Here is a 16876-nt window from a genome sequence, read left to right on the forward strand (position 1 = left end):
TTCCTTCACTTCTTGAGTCCAGCTGACTTGAGCTTGGGTCATCCTACTTCGGGAGGGTCCTCAGGATTTTCCTGTAGCTTCTGTCCAGCTTAAAGACAATGCACTCGACTACAAATTTCTAACCCTGGCACTCTGTTCCAGCAGCAAAGAAGTACAGCCAGTTGGGGAAGGTCTTCCAGCAAAGTTCGTCTTGGGGTTAGTTGGTCCCACCAACCCAAGCGAAGAAGTCGTCCTTTCTGGAGCTTCGCTAGTCGAATAGGAAAGCAATTTCAGCACAGCAGCAGGGCTTCACCGGGCTGTTCAACGGTCCAGTAGGTTGCAGCAAGCTTCTCTTCACAATTCCTTTGTCAGATGTTTCGTCCAGCAGTCGACTCAGTTTTCAGTCCAAGAAGCCTCGCTTTTTATGCAGGTTTCTCTCATTCATGCACAGCTTAGCTGTCACTCACACAGCAGGGTGGCTGTCCTGCAAGGAAAGCCAGCCAGTCAATCAATCAGGACTGGGTGCATTCAGGTTGCCCTGGAGACTAAGGACAGGGAGTTTCGAGCACCTCCCTGTCCAGAGGTGGGTTCGATACTGCCAAAGGCAAAACGAACAAAAGGGTTAAACCCGGTTTGGCGCGCAGAGTAAAACCAAAGAAAGACCTCACAAACAAGTGGCGAAAAAGATGACCGGGCCATTTTGACACAATGGTCACCCATGGGTGCTATACTGCAGCTGAGGATTCAACCTGCGGTAAAAACACACAATGGGAGAGTAGGAAAAGGGGCTACCAAGTAACCGTCCAGCGCTCCACATCCGATGGGTTGTGCTGGACCAACATAGGAAAAAGGCAAGTAAAGTCAATTTCACTTACTACTCTAGGGAACAGTAGTTCACCCAAGAGAAGGTATTTAAAGCTTATGAGAAATCCAAAGGACTGCTCTGTGACACTGCACTGAAGGTGCCGTTTGTTACAAGTAGATGCCCATGGAGTTTGTCAGACTCCAAAAACAAAGAAAACACAGAGGGCCTCATTACAACTCCGGCGGTAGCCGTGCCGGTAAAACCGACAGGCTGTCGCCGGAGTTGTGATTTTTTTCCGGCACCTGGCTTGCTGGTAACAGCGGGGGATTCCAATTCCGCCAGACCAGGAAGTCAGGCGGCGGAAACATTTTAATCCCATTTCCATTCGAGTCCCATAGGACTCGAATGGGAATGGGGATGACGGTAGCACCGACACCGTTAATAACGGCACCGGTGCTACCATGAAAGTCTGAGCGGGTGCCGTTCCACCCACACCGCAACCTTGTACCCTGCTGGTGCGGTAACAGTGCCAGTAGGTTTACCAGCACCCTTGTTACTCGACCGGAAGGATTGTAAGGAGGCCCAGAGTCCAAATCAGATCAAAATACAAGAGTGAGAAAAGGGTCTCACTCACTCCAGGATAAAAATGAAGTCTAGCAAAAGAGCTGGGGGTGTCCAAGGTTGAGGGAAATGGCACAGAAATGAGGATTCTCCCCGACACCATGTAACATCCTTCAAGTCCATGTGCCCAAGGTAGGGAGGTCCCTCCTGGCTTGCTGCAGCTCTGCTGTGGGACATCCCGAGTCACCTCCAGCCCCATTGCCTCTGTAGTGACAGTTTCTTTGATGCCTTGCTGTAACATCCTTCTTCCCCAAGCAGACCTGGGAACTCTGCAGGGTTCGTCTGTGCTCTGCTGCTGTGTATGTGGCTGCAGGATCTTCTGCCCCCTGGGTTGCCCCTTCAGGTATCTTCTTTGTGGAGCCTTCTGCATCTGGAGCATCATTAGGTGATGGATTCAAGCTCCTTTACTCAGAAACCCGATACCCAAAACAACGTATGCATCTACCATTTCTTGGTCAAATTCTCTGCAACCAGTGCTGCGAGAACCTCTTTCTGGATCCTAAATCCTGATCTGGTAGTTTGTTCCATTGTCAGGGTCCCCTGGGCCTTAGCTGAATGGGGTTTTGCAGCCTACCATTAATTTCAATTGTCTGGAGTGGGTTTTGTGCTACAACTGCAACCAGCCGGCTGACTATTGAACAATGAACTAGAACTCTTCTTAGGAGTCTTCTCTGGCTGGTTGCCCCTCATGCTGCATGTGTGGTAAACAAAGCCTTACCTTAATTTTCACAATAACCACAGCAGACCCAAGATATGGCCTCACTTTTTCCTATGGTCCAACGTTTTTAAACTTAAGTCCTTCCAAGTGAGTTGCAGAGGTACTTACCTGAGCTGAGGCATTTCTCCTTGATCCTCTTGCTTTGATGATGTACTCAACAGTACCTTATCCTAATAAAATACCAAATAAATCTATAGATCATTGTATAGTAGATCAGTTGTGATGTACTTTCTGTACATGTGCATTAGGCTAATTGCACTTTGGTACCAGCCCATCCCCTGTAAGAGTGAATCCCCAACAAAGCATTTGTCTGACTTGGGACACCCTGTTCTTCCACCCAAGAAAGCACTCTTCACTGCCTTCATCATAGGGCTGTGGAACAATCTCCCCAACACCCACCTAAAATCACACTGGTGCTCAAGACGTGGGTACTTTCGGTTTGCAAATACCAAAGGATTAGCACTTGCCTCTCCCTCTATTCCATTAACAACCCCCACCCCCACCTCTTTCCTTGTAGTGCAACATGCAGCCAAGTTCATTAAACAAGACCGGTGTACATTACACTAGTCACCCTTATTGCTCCGTTTTGTGGCCATTTATTACTTGGCAACATTGGGTCCCCTTTGGTGCCACACAATTGAGATTTTAGTAGACCACGTTGGGGACATTCTTAGGTTTGTGGTAATACTACTGCCCTAGTCTACCTCAGATCCTGAGACTGCTCGAGTGAGCCAACAAAGGATTACCGATTGTCCGTTATTCCAGTATGGGAACACAACCCCTAAAGTCCGTGCACATAGCTGGTTGAATCCTTCAACAGTGTGCTATTCTGTAATTCAAATAAGATTGATTTTGCATCTTTCAAGTCTAATTCTATTTCATAAGTATGAACTACTACATTCAGATTTCAATGAAGTGAATTTCAAAGTTTAATTTTGTTAATCTTATGAAACCACACGTTTCAAACTAAATCCATGTGAACTTCTCAGGGATAAAAAGAATAAGCTTGCAACCAAACGTGGAAGTACCTGGTTTAAAACTACTTAAAAAAAAAAGAAAATAAAAATTAACAAATCATTTAAAAAAAAAAAAAGTAGATTGTAGTACTCCTGCACAAGTTTCTAACAGTAATGTGCCTCACATTTGACACCACATCGGCACAGAGAGAAAGCCTTCTCACCCATGATCTTGGCAGCAGTAGAGGCTCCCACAATGATTGAGAGGTTTGGAGCAATGAAGGACATGCGCGATTCCACATATTCATATATGCGGTGCTTGGACTGGTTCAACTCCAATGCCATGTCGCAGGCCTCCTCAATCCGATAGAGCTCCTCGTCTGTCAGCTGTTGCCTGCACTCACAATGGATAGGAGTGTGGAGAAAAAGACAGAGGCTGTCATTCACAATCTAGTAGCCTGACCACATGAAGCCAGAGTACAGCCTCACAGACACTGGATGGCTCCTCTACACAGGCTTTGTTGCGAGGGGAAACAAACAAAAACACCAAAATCCATATGTACACGTGGACACAAACATCCCAGTTATACCAAAGGTTAAAGAGTTAATTAAGCCTGTAAAGATGACCTATTGTGCTACAGAGGTCTCATGACACTGTATATAACAGTCAGTAGTCCACATTGCAGAGTCTAAATCCTGCAGCATACAGAGAGAAGCGGAGGTAGGTCTGCGATTAAAGGCATGGTATATGAAATACAAAGGATACACCAAGTGGTGGATACAGGTGTAGAATATAGGACAGTACAGGAAAGGACAGCTACCCAAGGTCTGGTCTGCATATGGAACATTATAAAAACATACCCTTGGGTGGTGGAGGCAGTTACACTCACAACCATGATGGTGGCGTTAGTGAGTATCTGCTGAAGATTTTCATTGTTCTTGCACTTGTCCAGACTATTGCCCAATTCCTGTAATACGAATGAGCACCATCAAACAACCTTAAGAAATAGTGCCAAAAACATGTTAATACACTTGCCTGTCAGTTATTAAAACGTAATAGGCTACTGTTGCATTCAGTTTTCTAGGACTGATCTTTTTTAGGATCTCTTTCATTCACTGAGCCCGTTACTGAGAATAATCAGTAGGTATACCTGTTCAACTCCAAGTACAAAAACCACTTCTATCCATTGTTTATTAAATGAATGTTAGTGAGCACACCAATATTATAGTAGAAATCACTACAACCCAAATATTCCACAATAATAAGCAAGACAACAACTGGTTCACTCCATAATTCAAGTTATATCACCGCCTGTATGTTCACTAATCTGCCACCTATTCATTACAGATGCATTAGCTTCCTTTGAATTAGAGGTGCAAACTAAACAAACTGTTGGTTTCTTGTGGAAGACGAGTTACATAGCACTGTTTTGTGTATGTAGCTATTTAAAATTATCAACAAAGCACAGAAAAACCACACAACCTAGTTTACACTAACAGGTACAAGGTCAATACCCAAACACAGGGGACAGGGAGCGGTTTTGCCATTTTAAGCCCTTTCTGGCCAAACTGGTCTGGGGTTTTTGCCTCTGAATGTCCAGCTCGACCCCCCCTGATGTCACCTACTGCCCCCCCCCCCACCCACATCTGCTGGGTTAGGCCTTCCTTGCAAGAACCCTTGTCTGGGCCCTTCACTGCCACCACCTACCGTTTATCCCCAGAATCAACCGATTGGCTTTGAGTCCCTGCTTTTGTCCAGAAGGTGTTTGATGCCTCAACTGCCCACCAGTGGTTCTGTTTAGATCAGAGGGTGGCAGCATCCATAGTCTCTTGAATAAGGATCATCAGTTCCTCCCCCGATATGTATTTCTGCAAGACAGGGCCGGCACCTGGGCCTGGCTCCTTAGGTTGGTTGCATCCAGCAACTGCGTTTGCTGCATCTGCAATGCCTGCTGAAAGGTCCGTTGATCAGCCTGGGCTTGTTGACTGTTTGCAGGGTCTGTTGTAGGTTGGGCTTTTAATAAGGCCTCCATGGCATTCTCTTCCAGATCCCACTGCGCCACCATTTGTTAACTGCTGGGATTTGCAAGAGAAACAGACAGACACCGAAATTCAGTACCCAAGTTTATTTTGCTATACACACACTCAGAAAACAGTAAAATTAAGTGCTAGTCCGGGCTGGGGTGGTTAACTCACAGGGACACCCCCTCCAAACAAAGTAAGTCTGTAGGTTCTTACTGTGACTCCCACCTAGACAGTGCTTCCGGTTAGTCATCGAGACAAGTCCTGCACTCTTTGGTTCTGGGTAGACCTCCCTCGGTGGAAGCATTCCGTGGACTCTGCTTCTCCGCGTTCATCCTCTTAACATGCTAGTGAAGTAAAGCGCACAAGTCCACTTTTTTCCTGGCACAGATAAAAAACATGTGGTCCCTCGTTGCCGGCATTCCGCGTAAATTCCCTCGTCTGTCAGGTCCTCCTGCTCCGGTCAAACTTCCTTTCCGGCGGCTGGCTTGTGCAGACCATGTGTGTTATAAGCCAGGAAGTGGATTGGGAATGGCTGGTCCGAATGCACAAAATGGTTTCTGTGTGTCTGGAGTGTATCCATGTTTCACCAACAGTGGTCCCTGATTGGACAACTGCGTGTGCGTGTGTGGCAGATCTTCATTGGCTGGGCTGTGTTTGTGCTCACCTGAACTTTAGGATAAGAGGAGGGGTCCTGCATCAATGTTTCAGATATCCTGCGAGGAGCAAAGTATCCTGCATAGCTGTGAAAACTTCAGACGACCAGTGGACCGATCCTGAGAAGGCCTGGCGAAAATCATTTGCTGCAGTCCCAGTGGAGCCTTGTTTGGCTATTGATCTTAGAAGACCTTCAGTGGTGCATCGACCGGTGGAGTGGTGGGAACAACCATTCTCGACTTCTTCTGGTAACTCAACAAGTTGGAACATTAGGAAGTGTCCCAGGGCCATTCAGTGGACTGACCAGCTCCACTTTGGGTTACACACAGTAGAAGACTCGAGGTGTGGTCAGCTTGTCCTGCAAGAGCCCTTCCTGCGAGATTTCAGCGTCAAAGCATCAAGGGATCCCGAGATAGAGGACAGACTTAGACATTGTTGCCCCCTGCGATTGTGCGATAGGTTTTGCTTAAACCGCTGCAGGGCCACTTCGTTTCATTCCATTTCTCATTCTTTGTCATCTACTTTCACTTCTGCCACTTCTTGGCTGAATACCTCAGAGACATTCGATTGAGCACACTTGCAGTGCCGGACCACTCTTATGAATATTGTATCTTTAGCACAATGTTCAAACATCAGCCAGCCATTAGGCTTTGCTCGGGTCTTTCATCACACGCGTTACCAACCTCATTTTTCTGTTCTTTGCTTTGTACCATGTTGCCGCTTGCAACATTGACTTCAACACAGACCGGTCTTGCATCGGTCTCCCCAACTCAGTTGATCTTCTTGGAGACTAGGAAGGTACCACGGTGGCGGCTGCTTCTCCCAAACTCCATCATCCATGCAGGGTATCTCCGACACACAATGCAGGATTCTTCAGTCTAGTTTCCTGGCCTCACACTTTTATTCAATGGTTTCTAGAAAGTAACAATTTTCCGCTGGAAAGGTCAAGGGCATCTGCCTCCTTGCAAACCCTTCCTGGTTTGCCAACTTTCTTCCCTCATTCAGCTACCTTCTCGAAACTGCTGTTCCTTTGTGTGTTTTGCCTCGCTCAGAGTGTGCTCTCATGCTCTGCCTTTTATCTGTGAGGGTAAGCTTAATGGAAGTCAGGTGTGAATGGTTACCAGTAATTGCCTGACCATAGTTGTGGGACATGTCAGGTACACTGCTCAGGTGGGAGTCCATTTTCTCCCAGAGCGGGCTGTCCGCGTGAACGTTTGTGTAGGGAGTAGAGTTCCCATATATCCTACCGGGTAGGGTAAAAGTCTTGCAGGGAGAGGGATACCGCATCTCGCCATCAGTTGTCGCACTCCCACAAGACCACTCACCCAGGTGATCCTCCCACACTGGTGCACCCCAAGGAACTGGATCCAAAAGCAATGGAAGTGTCCTGGCCACTTGGATGACAGATCCCTGGGGACTAGTAGGTGAGACACCTTCTGGTTTCTCAATGCACACAGTGGGCCCGTGACCCCACTTACATTCCAAAACCAAAGCTAACCTTCCAGAGCTCCCCGTTAATCATAACTAGGGTGATCGGCCTGCTAAAATCAGTCCAGATTCTAAAAATCCATCTTAAAGTCCAACCATCAACTGGACCTTTACCTGCAATAACCAGATTTTCCCCTCATTTAAGAGTCAAGTAATTCTGGGATAGCTCTCAGAAAGCCATATCTGTTTCAGATGTGTGAAAAGCTGCAGTACAAGTTAAAGACATAAGCACAGAATCTTCCGTTGTGACCATCACCCTGTAATTTTTAATCACTCTATGACCCACGTTTAAGTAAAATGAGCCACTTCCATACCTTCACAGTTCTGATGTAATCCAGTGCGTTTGGGACCAGAGACTCCAGCTCCGGAAACCTCTTGGAATATTTATCCCGGATGAATTTATGAATTAGATCTAAGGATAAAGTACAACGTTATAAAACAAATGTTTTCTTTATGGTCATCAAAATGATAGAGCGCATTCATTTTTATGTACTCCATGCAAGTGTTTTCTATAGCATGAAGCACACAATAGGGTGCCTGGGCAATATGTGACAATTACAATTCATTTAGCCAAGGGGAAATGCATATCACAGAAAAACAAAAGCGGATATTTGATCTTAGCCATGTTAGATTTGCATCACAGCCCCAAGGAACAGAGGGGATGGACTGAGGGCACTGGATACTAACATTTTATAAGCAATGTTTGTTAGGCAAGATTTGGTGTAGTAACCCTGTGGGAGACTACACCAAACCTGGTCCTCTTGCGATTAGGTAACCCACCTAATGGTATAGGTCTGTACTTCACAAGTTGGTAGAGTGACTGAGCAGCCAGACATCTCAAGAGGGGTAAATGTGAGCTGTACAGCTGTAGTATCGAAATCCACACATACAAGTATCAAAATAACACTTACAATCAAGATTTTCTAGTAATAAAATGATGCATTTAATGGTCAGTTTTAACTAAGCATTCTTTAAAAAGGGCAATGTGCAACAATAAAAAGACTTCAAAATACTTTCTCAGAATCAAGTCAAGCAAGTAAATACTCTTTAGAGATACCATACACTTCCTACACCCTGAGGTGACTTCTAACTAGGACAGTATTCTATCACTTCTTGTACTTGGTCAATTCGGAGGTTGGCAAAGAGGAAAGGTTATAGGAAGGAAAACAGGTTAACAGGTTCTCAGAGCATGCAAGCACTTTCTAGATTAAACCTTTCCCAGCAATGTTAGTTAAAAACCAATGTATCAACGAGGATGAGAGTCTGCAGGGAACCAGGACAGTCAGTCAAAGTAAATTTGACCAATGTCTATGGAGACGAGGCACTTAGATAGCACAAATGTCTTGCACTAAATTGGAGTTTGTTGTAGAAAATCACTGTTGGGCCACAAGCTGTTACACTTGTGAAAAGTTAGAGCTAGAATCAACTCTAGAAGGCAGCTACTGCAAATATCAACTGGAGACTAGCAAGCTACAGACAAAGGGGTAAGTCAGAAACAGTACATTAGGTTAGAAGAGAATCAAGCTGGCTTCTGTCCTGGTTGCACTGAGTTCCTGGGCCTCAGTCGTGGGGCCAAGGAGGACGTCTGTCTGGAGGACTCCTGCACTGCAGTTCGAAGGTTGGCAGCAGCTACAGGCTCTTTTCAGTTCAGCAGCATTTCGAGATTTCAGCTACCACAAATAGCACCACTGCAGATCTTGGACACTGGTTGGGCTTCCTTCATTGCTGGAGTCCAGCACTCTGGTGAGGTGACTCAAGCTGGAGTCTTCCCGCTTCGGGAGGGTCCTCAGGATCTTCCTGGAGCTCAGGTTCGGCTTAAAAACAATGCACTCTATTGATTTCTCGACCCCTGGCACTCGGTTCCAGCAGCAGAAGCAAAGAGGTACACCCAGTTGGGTAAGGTCTTCCAGCAAAGTTAGTCTTGGGGTTAGTTGGTCCCACCAACCCAAGGGAAGAAGTCGTCCTTTCCGGAGCTTCTCTAGTCGATTCGGAAAAGCAGTTTCAGCGCAGTAGGGGCTTCACTGATAAATGGTCCAGGGGGGATGCAGCAAGCTTCTCTTTACAATTCCTTCATCGGATGTTCATTCAGTGGGCGACTTCAGTCCAAGAAGCCTTGCCTTTTATGCAGGTTCCTCCCATTCATGCACAGCCTAGACGTCAATCACAGCAGGATGGCTGTCCTACAAGGACTGCCACCCAGCCAATCAGGCCTGGGTGCATTCAGGTTGCCCTGGAGACCAAGGACAGGGAGTTTCAGGCACCTCCCTCACTTCCTGCCCTCCCAGAACCACTGGCACCAGAGGCAGGTTTTAGTACTGAAGCCTGCCAAAGGCAAAAACTAACAAAAGGGTTAAACCTGGTTTGTTGCGCAGAGTAAAACCCAAGAAAGACCTCACAAACAAGAAATGGCCAAAAAAGAAGACCGGGCCATGTTGACACAATGGTCACCCATGGGTGCTATACTGCAGCTCTTCAGCCTCTGGTAAAAATGCAGAATGGTAGGAAAATGAAACGATTGCCACCAGCCATTAAATGTAGCAAGGGTAACAAAAAATGTTACATGAGTAAGTAGGAAAAGGGGCTACTAACTAAACCCCCCGCCCCAGCACTCCATATAGGAGGGGGCATGCTGGACCTAAATATGGAAGGTAAGTAAAGTCAATTTCACTTCACTATTCTTGGGAACAGTAGAAAAGGTATTTAAACCTTAAGAGAAATCTAAAGGATTGCTGTGTGTCACCATGCAAAAAGGTAGATGCCTATGGAGTTTGTCACACTCCAAAAATAAAGAAACAGTCATAAAATCAGATCAAAATACATGAGTGAATGAGAAAAAGGTCACTCACTCCAGGATAAAAATTAAGAGTCCAGCAAAAGAGCTGGGGGTCTCTAAGGTTGAAGGGAACCATTGCTCATTGTGACTGGAGCATTTTAGACAAGTGGAATTGCCTCCGAAGAAGAGCCAAGTCTCGAAATACGTGTTAGGCTGATGTGGTCAACAATTAAATAATGTACAACTGTACATACTAAATTACATTGTTTGGCACAGTGTAATTGTATAACCTTATCTCAAGAGTTAAAGTAATAGCAGACTTTAGAATAGAGGCAAGTAGTCAGTAGCATTCAAGTTCAGCAAATTGATTCCTAAGTAACCCAACACAGTTACTGTACTTTAAGGCAGTACACACTTTAAAAAGTCCAACCCTATCTGGTGATAAGAGGCAGAGTAGGCACTGGGGAACAGGGCCCCCGACGGCAAAACAAAAAGGCAGACACTGTCAAAGTTGTCAAAATAGCAGGTTTCTTCTGTGTTGTGTGTGGGGGGGGGGGGGGAAGTAAAATGTTTAGTTAAAAGGTTGTTCAGGGAGGTCAGCTAGACCCTCTGAAGGATTGTAGACCAAAGGGCCAGTGTCCTTAAGCCTTCGAGAACACAGTTGGTTTGTCCACCTCAATGTCTCTCCGAAAGCTCAGGAGGAGTCTTATTTAACACAGCAAGCACCCAGGCGAGTACCTAGAAGAGATACAGTACCTTTTCTTGAAGAAAAAAAAAACAAAAAAATGCCACCTGCGGGTCCCCAGGTGAGGCGACGGCACCTCCCGTTAGGATTCTTGGCCTCGAGGCTGAAGGCACTTTCGGCAGCATCAGACGGTGAGCTTCTTGTGATTAGACGCCCAGCAGACTATCTTCACAATCCGGGCTTGTTGGGACTCGACACAGCCTTAGGTTCAACGACAGTTGTCACACGGCAAACCTTTGTTTCTCTGTCCCAGACTTGGAAAGGGAGATGTCTCAGAGCGGGGAAAGTCACTGGAGGCCCAGCAGTATGACCACGAAGTTTCAGCTGAAACCGTATACACAGCAAATCAGTCCAAGTCCCCTGATATTGGGGAATTGCATTCCAGGACGTTCGCAGCTCTAAGAGGGACAGGTCCTCAAAATGCAGGTCGTCTCGAGACTGGTTGGTCCCATCAGTCCAGGGGATGAGGTGGTCCGGTCTCGTTCTTCCCAGTTGTCAGAAAAGGCTGGAGCTGTAACTATCACTCCGCAGTCCTTGGCGGTCGCTAGCTGCAGACATTGTCCGTCCTCTGATTCTCCGCTACATGGGCCAACTCTTGCTGCTCCGGGACACTCACCTTTATGCAGGAAAAGCATCTGGACAGACAATTACCATTCAAGCCATACATGCACATCTGGCGGCTGGCTTGTCCAGAAGGACTGCCAGCATCCCAGTTTAAACTGGATCCAGGCAGCCACACTGCAGGTCAAAGACGAGCAGAGTTTGGTCACCTACCCATCTTCCTGCCCTTTCAGGCACTCCAAGCCTTGGCGTGCTATCGCAAGGAAGCCCACCAAAGATAAAAACTATCAAGACCCCCCCCATCCCCCCCTCTACATATAAGAAGGCGGCTCAAGAAAGGATAAGTCATCAAGACTTGGCAGAAATAGCAGACTGGCACCATTTTAGTTCAAAGGTGAACCATGTGTCCCTTACCGCTGCAGTGACAGCAGCCTGCAGGGAAGTTTCACTACAAATCAGTAGAAAACATCCACTGCCACCAGCCACTCCGATGAACTTGTCACCAACTAGAAAGTTACAGGAGTCGTGGAAAAAAGGATAGATTGTGACCCATCAGCATTCCATATTAGGTGGGCTGTACGATTCAACAAAATAAAGGTTAGGCAGGATACAAAGTATCCCCCATCCTTGGAAACAGTAGCAAGGAAAATAAAAGGGCAGCTCAAAGAGCACCCAGCAACACTGCACAGAACATGCTGTCGCTGCAATAATAAAAATTGCAGCTACCTTACAATATGGAGGAAAGCATTTCTCCTAAAAAGACAACCAAAAGGGTTGAAAAATGTTCCCAGCAATAGAGTAAAGAGTGAGTGGGAGGTTGGGGGGACTAGGTTCCCACTCAAGAAAACCAATACAAAAAAATCCAACAGTCCAGCAAAAAGTGCTTGAGGGTGCAAGGGGTCAACAATGCAAGGCCAACAACTGTTTGAGGATGGTTCAAAACATGCCATTTTATTTTAACAGATAAATGCCTCACTATCCCTACTCAGCTCATGGTTTCCCTACCTAACCAAACTAAAGGGAAACACTAACACAGGAATTCTGGCCCTCGCACTACATCAAATACAAAAGAATATATGGCATTTAAACGTATTCATAATGTTGTGATAACCTTGCAACAAGATGGGTAAAATCCCTTCCGAGATTCAAGGTGTCTTCAGCTTCAATGGTCATCAAAACATATAGGTAATTCCAAATAAGTAGCAAAGTCTTAGTTCCGTTTTTAAAGTCTCAATATCAAGGTAAAGATCTGCCAACCACTGTTCCAACAAAAGAGCTACTTAATAAATTAGTCTTTCTACTTCCTTCGAATAGCATCTCTTCTACGATGCCCTTTGACCACTTCCAGTTATCCAAGAAGACTTGAAGTTCAAAAAGGAAAACAACTTCTAGAATGTCAGTGGAACACAAGTCTTGGTTAACAGTGATTATTCGTCTATTCAGATTACAATTCACAATAGGTATATATTGGTCAGGATGACTTCACAGTTCTGCTCCTTCTACTTCAACCACTAACTTCTATTAAAGTTTACCATGAGGATATTCTCCTTTGACTCAGACGACTACTTCATTGCAACTACTGAAGTCTTGAATCTACGGACAACCATATATACCACCACAGCTTCAGTACTCTATTTTAAGACAGGGTTGAACAAGAGTCAAGTTAAGGCACTGCAACACCTTCAACCAGGCAAGGAACTCTTCCTCAATCTCTCTCCAAGAGGGGCAGCCTCTTTGCTTCTCTTGTCTGCCATCTCAAGGGAAACCTTGGATTGCTTTTGGACCCACCTCTTCTTTCTACAACAGTTTCGGGCAGTATAGGTTGGGTCACCGTCAAATAGTGGTTTATAAGCCACAGGGTTTCCCTTCCAAAGCTTAGCCTTAACCTCTTTGCCAACTGTAAGCCAACCAATTACCCAGAAGACTTGGTGCCACTCTCTTGGCTTCAGGTAATGCTTGCACACTTGTAACTTGGGCAAGGTTAACTTCTATGTGCTCACTGTGCTCCTTAGTTTGTTTTCTGGCTTTGAAAAAGGATTATTTCAATCTCAATGATGGAATACTCTTGGCATGGGCAATGCTTGTGCCCTCTCCCACTGCACTAACAGTATTTAAACACTTAGTTTCTTTTGCAAGTAATGATTGTCCATAAGAACAAAGTAAAGTTCACTCTTCACTTGAAAAACTGAATTTGGCACACACGACCACTTCTTGTCAAGATTTATAAGCTTTAAAGGTTCAATAACTCTTTCACAATGTGTGTTTGCTTTAATGAGAGACACAACCACTTCTTCATAGTCTAAAGAGTTTAACAATGGCCTTAAGCAGGGTTTGATCTTATGCAATTAAAAGACATACGAGTGCTACTTTCCATTGTCACTTCCACTCGCTCCTGCTTTGTTGCCGGCAGTGCTCGTTCAAGGGATCCGAATGCATACTCCTCGGCTTCTGTGATCCTCTTCTTGCGTGTTGCACAACTACTACTGCTTGTAGCTCACTAGGGACCCGCACCCTTACTCTGACAATCGACCAAGGAGCTCCCCTCGTTCCTGAGACCTGCGACTCACCCACAAATTCTCACCTCGGTCGACGCACATTTCCTGCACTGCAATCATGCTCACATGGGGAAAGACAGCCTCTCTGCGCATCTTATGTTGCGTAGTCTCTGCACTTGAGATTGGGGGTGGGGGTGGGGGTTGTGGGGCGGGGGGGTGGAGGAGGGGAACAGGACCCTCTCAGAACAAGGTGAAATCTGTTGCATCCACATTTGGGTGTCCCTCTGGTGCTCCCACTTCTGCTTGATTTGGCAGCACTGAGCCTTCTGCCTCTGCCACTACTGCACGCACTCCATCCACAGCTCGAACTCCTTCCTCTAGCCTGCGCCTGAGGGAGCCTTTGATGTCTCCCTGGTTCCTTTGGGTGTTGGCTATTAGGCTTAATTGCCTGACTACTGCTGCTACAGCATGCCTCTTCAGCCCTCTTCCTCATCCCAGAACTCCAGGGATTATGGGTCTTGTAGTCCCCATTAACAGTTATTTTAGGTATTGACTTGATTCTAAGGGTAGATTTATTCCCTTTATAATAATTTAAAGATGGCTCTTTAGAATTGGTTAGTAGAGAGGAAGACCTTTGACTTAAGGCAATTTTTCTAGATCCTTTTACATTAAACCTTTCGGAGTAAGGAGGATGTTTATCCTGAAAGACCCCAAAGGATTGTTCAGATTGTACAGTATGTGTACACAGTGAGATTTTACATGCAGGTCAGGTACATTCCAATGACAATATGCCATTACCTGTTTAGTTATCCCTGAAATGCTCTTCCCTTCAAAGGGCAAATACTGTGCTTCATCCCATGGGATCTCACCACCCTGGGTCTTGTCTCCTCCCAGGTGATCCTCCCCCAGTACACCACCCCCAAGGTCAAGATCAGGAAGAGTCCACCTTTCCCTTGTCTCCTTGGAGGAGACTTTGGGCAGGGTTTCAGTGAAGGATGGGCAAGATTCTTCACAGGGGGAGGCTCACAAGTGGGGATATTATTGCTCAAAAAAATCAAATTCTACCAAACATGGCACAAAGGAATAGAGGAACACATTCAATACTCACTCAGCTCGTTTTCAATTTCCACTGTCAAGTTGTTGGCATCCACAATGACACGGTACTCGGGGGCAGTTTCTATGGGCCCCATCACTGAGAGGAAATGGAAAAAAAGATTGCGGATTAAACAATAGCATGTTGCAATGACCATCAAGGCAATTCTCTAAATAACAATGTAGCTATTTGCCCAAGATTAGCATGCACTAGTTTGGGAGGTTTTTCTGAAGCCCTCTGATGAGGGGGTCAAAAGTACAAACCCTGTTGCGTGTGTGGGTATACACACGATGTTTGTACAAACTATTTTGATGGTAATGACAGGGCGGACTGGCTTCACTTTTTGAAGGGGAGAGGCTTGGTACCAAGGTGTAGTTAGTCTCACAAGCTCACAAAGTAATCCATGCAGGTTATAGTGAAGAATATATACTCGTTAGGGTAGAATTACATTTTTGTGTTTCTGGCTTTAACTTTCTGGGGCCACCAAGGTTTTTGGTGGCTTGCTTCAAATATATAAACTTATCTTGTGTGGCCAGGAGGGTCTTCCACTGGCGCACTCCTGCTACTACAATCCATTTAGTGGGCTCTTAATAGGCCACATGGCAACTAGGGTAGGCATGGTATTTAAGCACCCCATTTTGATGCAAGGTTGACAGTCAGCCTGAAAGTGTGTTGTGGAGTATGCAGATTGCAACTGCAATCCAGTTGTGGCTACACCAGGGTTGTGGTCATTTCTACTGGCTTAGTATCCCAATGTTCATAAATGATAATCTTTATGTCAGATGGATTTTCAGAATCAACCCTTTGGGCAGATTCTAAGAGGCTATCCTATTATGGTGAACAGGGTCTAGCCAAAGGCAGGTGACTGAGTTGTAAGGCCTTGACTCAGAAGAGCGTGTAGGTGGTTCAATGAGACAAACGCAGAGCACTTTTATCTCAAGTTAGACAACATGTATAATTCTATTTACTAGGCATTGAAACTAACTGTTCACAATGCACATAAACATCCAACATGGGGTGCTCTTGCAAGCAATTTAACTTTTTAAAATATGCAGTAAAGTCAGCGAAGAAGGGGGCCGGGGGGGGGGGGGGTTGGAGTTTAGGTCCCTTTGCCTACATGATTTTTTTTTGAAGTCAGAATACCATCCATCGTCATGAGGCTAAGGAGTGGTAGGGTAGGACTTTGAGACTATTGAACCTTATGGAGGATATTGGAAAAATATATGTAAACTCAACCCTTGTGCTCAGATTCCTTCAGACTACCACTGAGGTTTCTGAATCCACTGGGCTCACTTTGAGTGTCCATTCCTTTTGAGAGGGTCCAGGATTTACTGGTGCACAGTCGGTGTCTGGATTTGGTCTGGCTTGTCAGTGTTTCTGCCCTCTAGCAAGATGGCTCCTGTAACTGGAGTGCTGAATGATCCTGAGTTGAAAGATAACCACAAGACCAGCAGGACACGAAGGCGGAGGGACAGCGATGACCAACTTGATCAGGCGGCAGAAGGTGAGCCTAGTGGAGGACACAAAGAAGCTCGTCCTTCGCCTCTTTATCCTGGAGAGCAGCTGCAACTGCAGGGGAAGGCCTTGTGTCACAAGCAGAGTCTATGGAATAAAGTCTGAAAGTGGGTCAGCGACCAATTCAACAAAGACTAGGAGGGAGCTGGTCAGTCCACAGGGTAGTTCTAGGACACTTCTAGCAGCTTCCTAGGGCAGGTTCTTTGAGCAGGGATTGGACTGGGTTTTTCCACCGGTCTAGAGGTTGAAGCACTGATAAAGGCCTTGATCAGACCAATGGGGCACAGCTTCACTGGAGGCAATGCTGGTTGGCTGCAAAAAGGATCCACGAGTCATTTTTGCTGCAATGAGGATTTGAAGAATGGCTGCAGGAGACTTCTGCTGATCCAAAATTTGTGCTCGAGACACCCCAGAGCCAACAAATAGCAAGGACAGCAGACACACTTTG

At 45.9% G+C, this 16876-nt stretch overlaps 1 protein-coding gene across 1 annotated transcript in view; it reads right to left on the reverse strand.

The window, feature by feature from the left end:
* Positions 1 to 16876, reverse strand: part of PRPF31 (pre-mRNA processing factor 31) — a 571659-nt gene that overhangs the window by 481524 nt on the left and 73259 nt on the right. Inside the window, exons 4-7 of the mRNA XM_069637987.1 lie at positions 14929 to 15012; positions 7561 to 7658; positions 3941 to 4047; positions 3304 to 3473 (exon numbers count right to left, since the gene is read on the reverse strand). Of these exons, the coding sequence (XP_069494088.1) occupies positions 3304 to 3473; positions 3941 to 4047; positions 7561 to 7658; positions 14929 to 15012 (459 nt within the window). The remainder of the gene's footprint in view (positions 1 to 3303; positions 3474 to 3940; positions 4048 to 7560; positions 7659 to 14928; positions 15013 to 16876) is intronic.

Source organism: Ambystoma mexicanum, chromosome 1q (genome assembly GCF_040938575.1).
Source record: "Ambystoma mexicanum isolate Mex_15411 chromosome 1q, UKY_AmexF1_1, whole genome shotgun sequence".
NCBI classification, from domain to species: Eukaryota; Metazoa; Chordata; class Amphibia; order Caudata; family Ambystomatidae; genus Ambystoma; species Ambystoma mexicanum.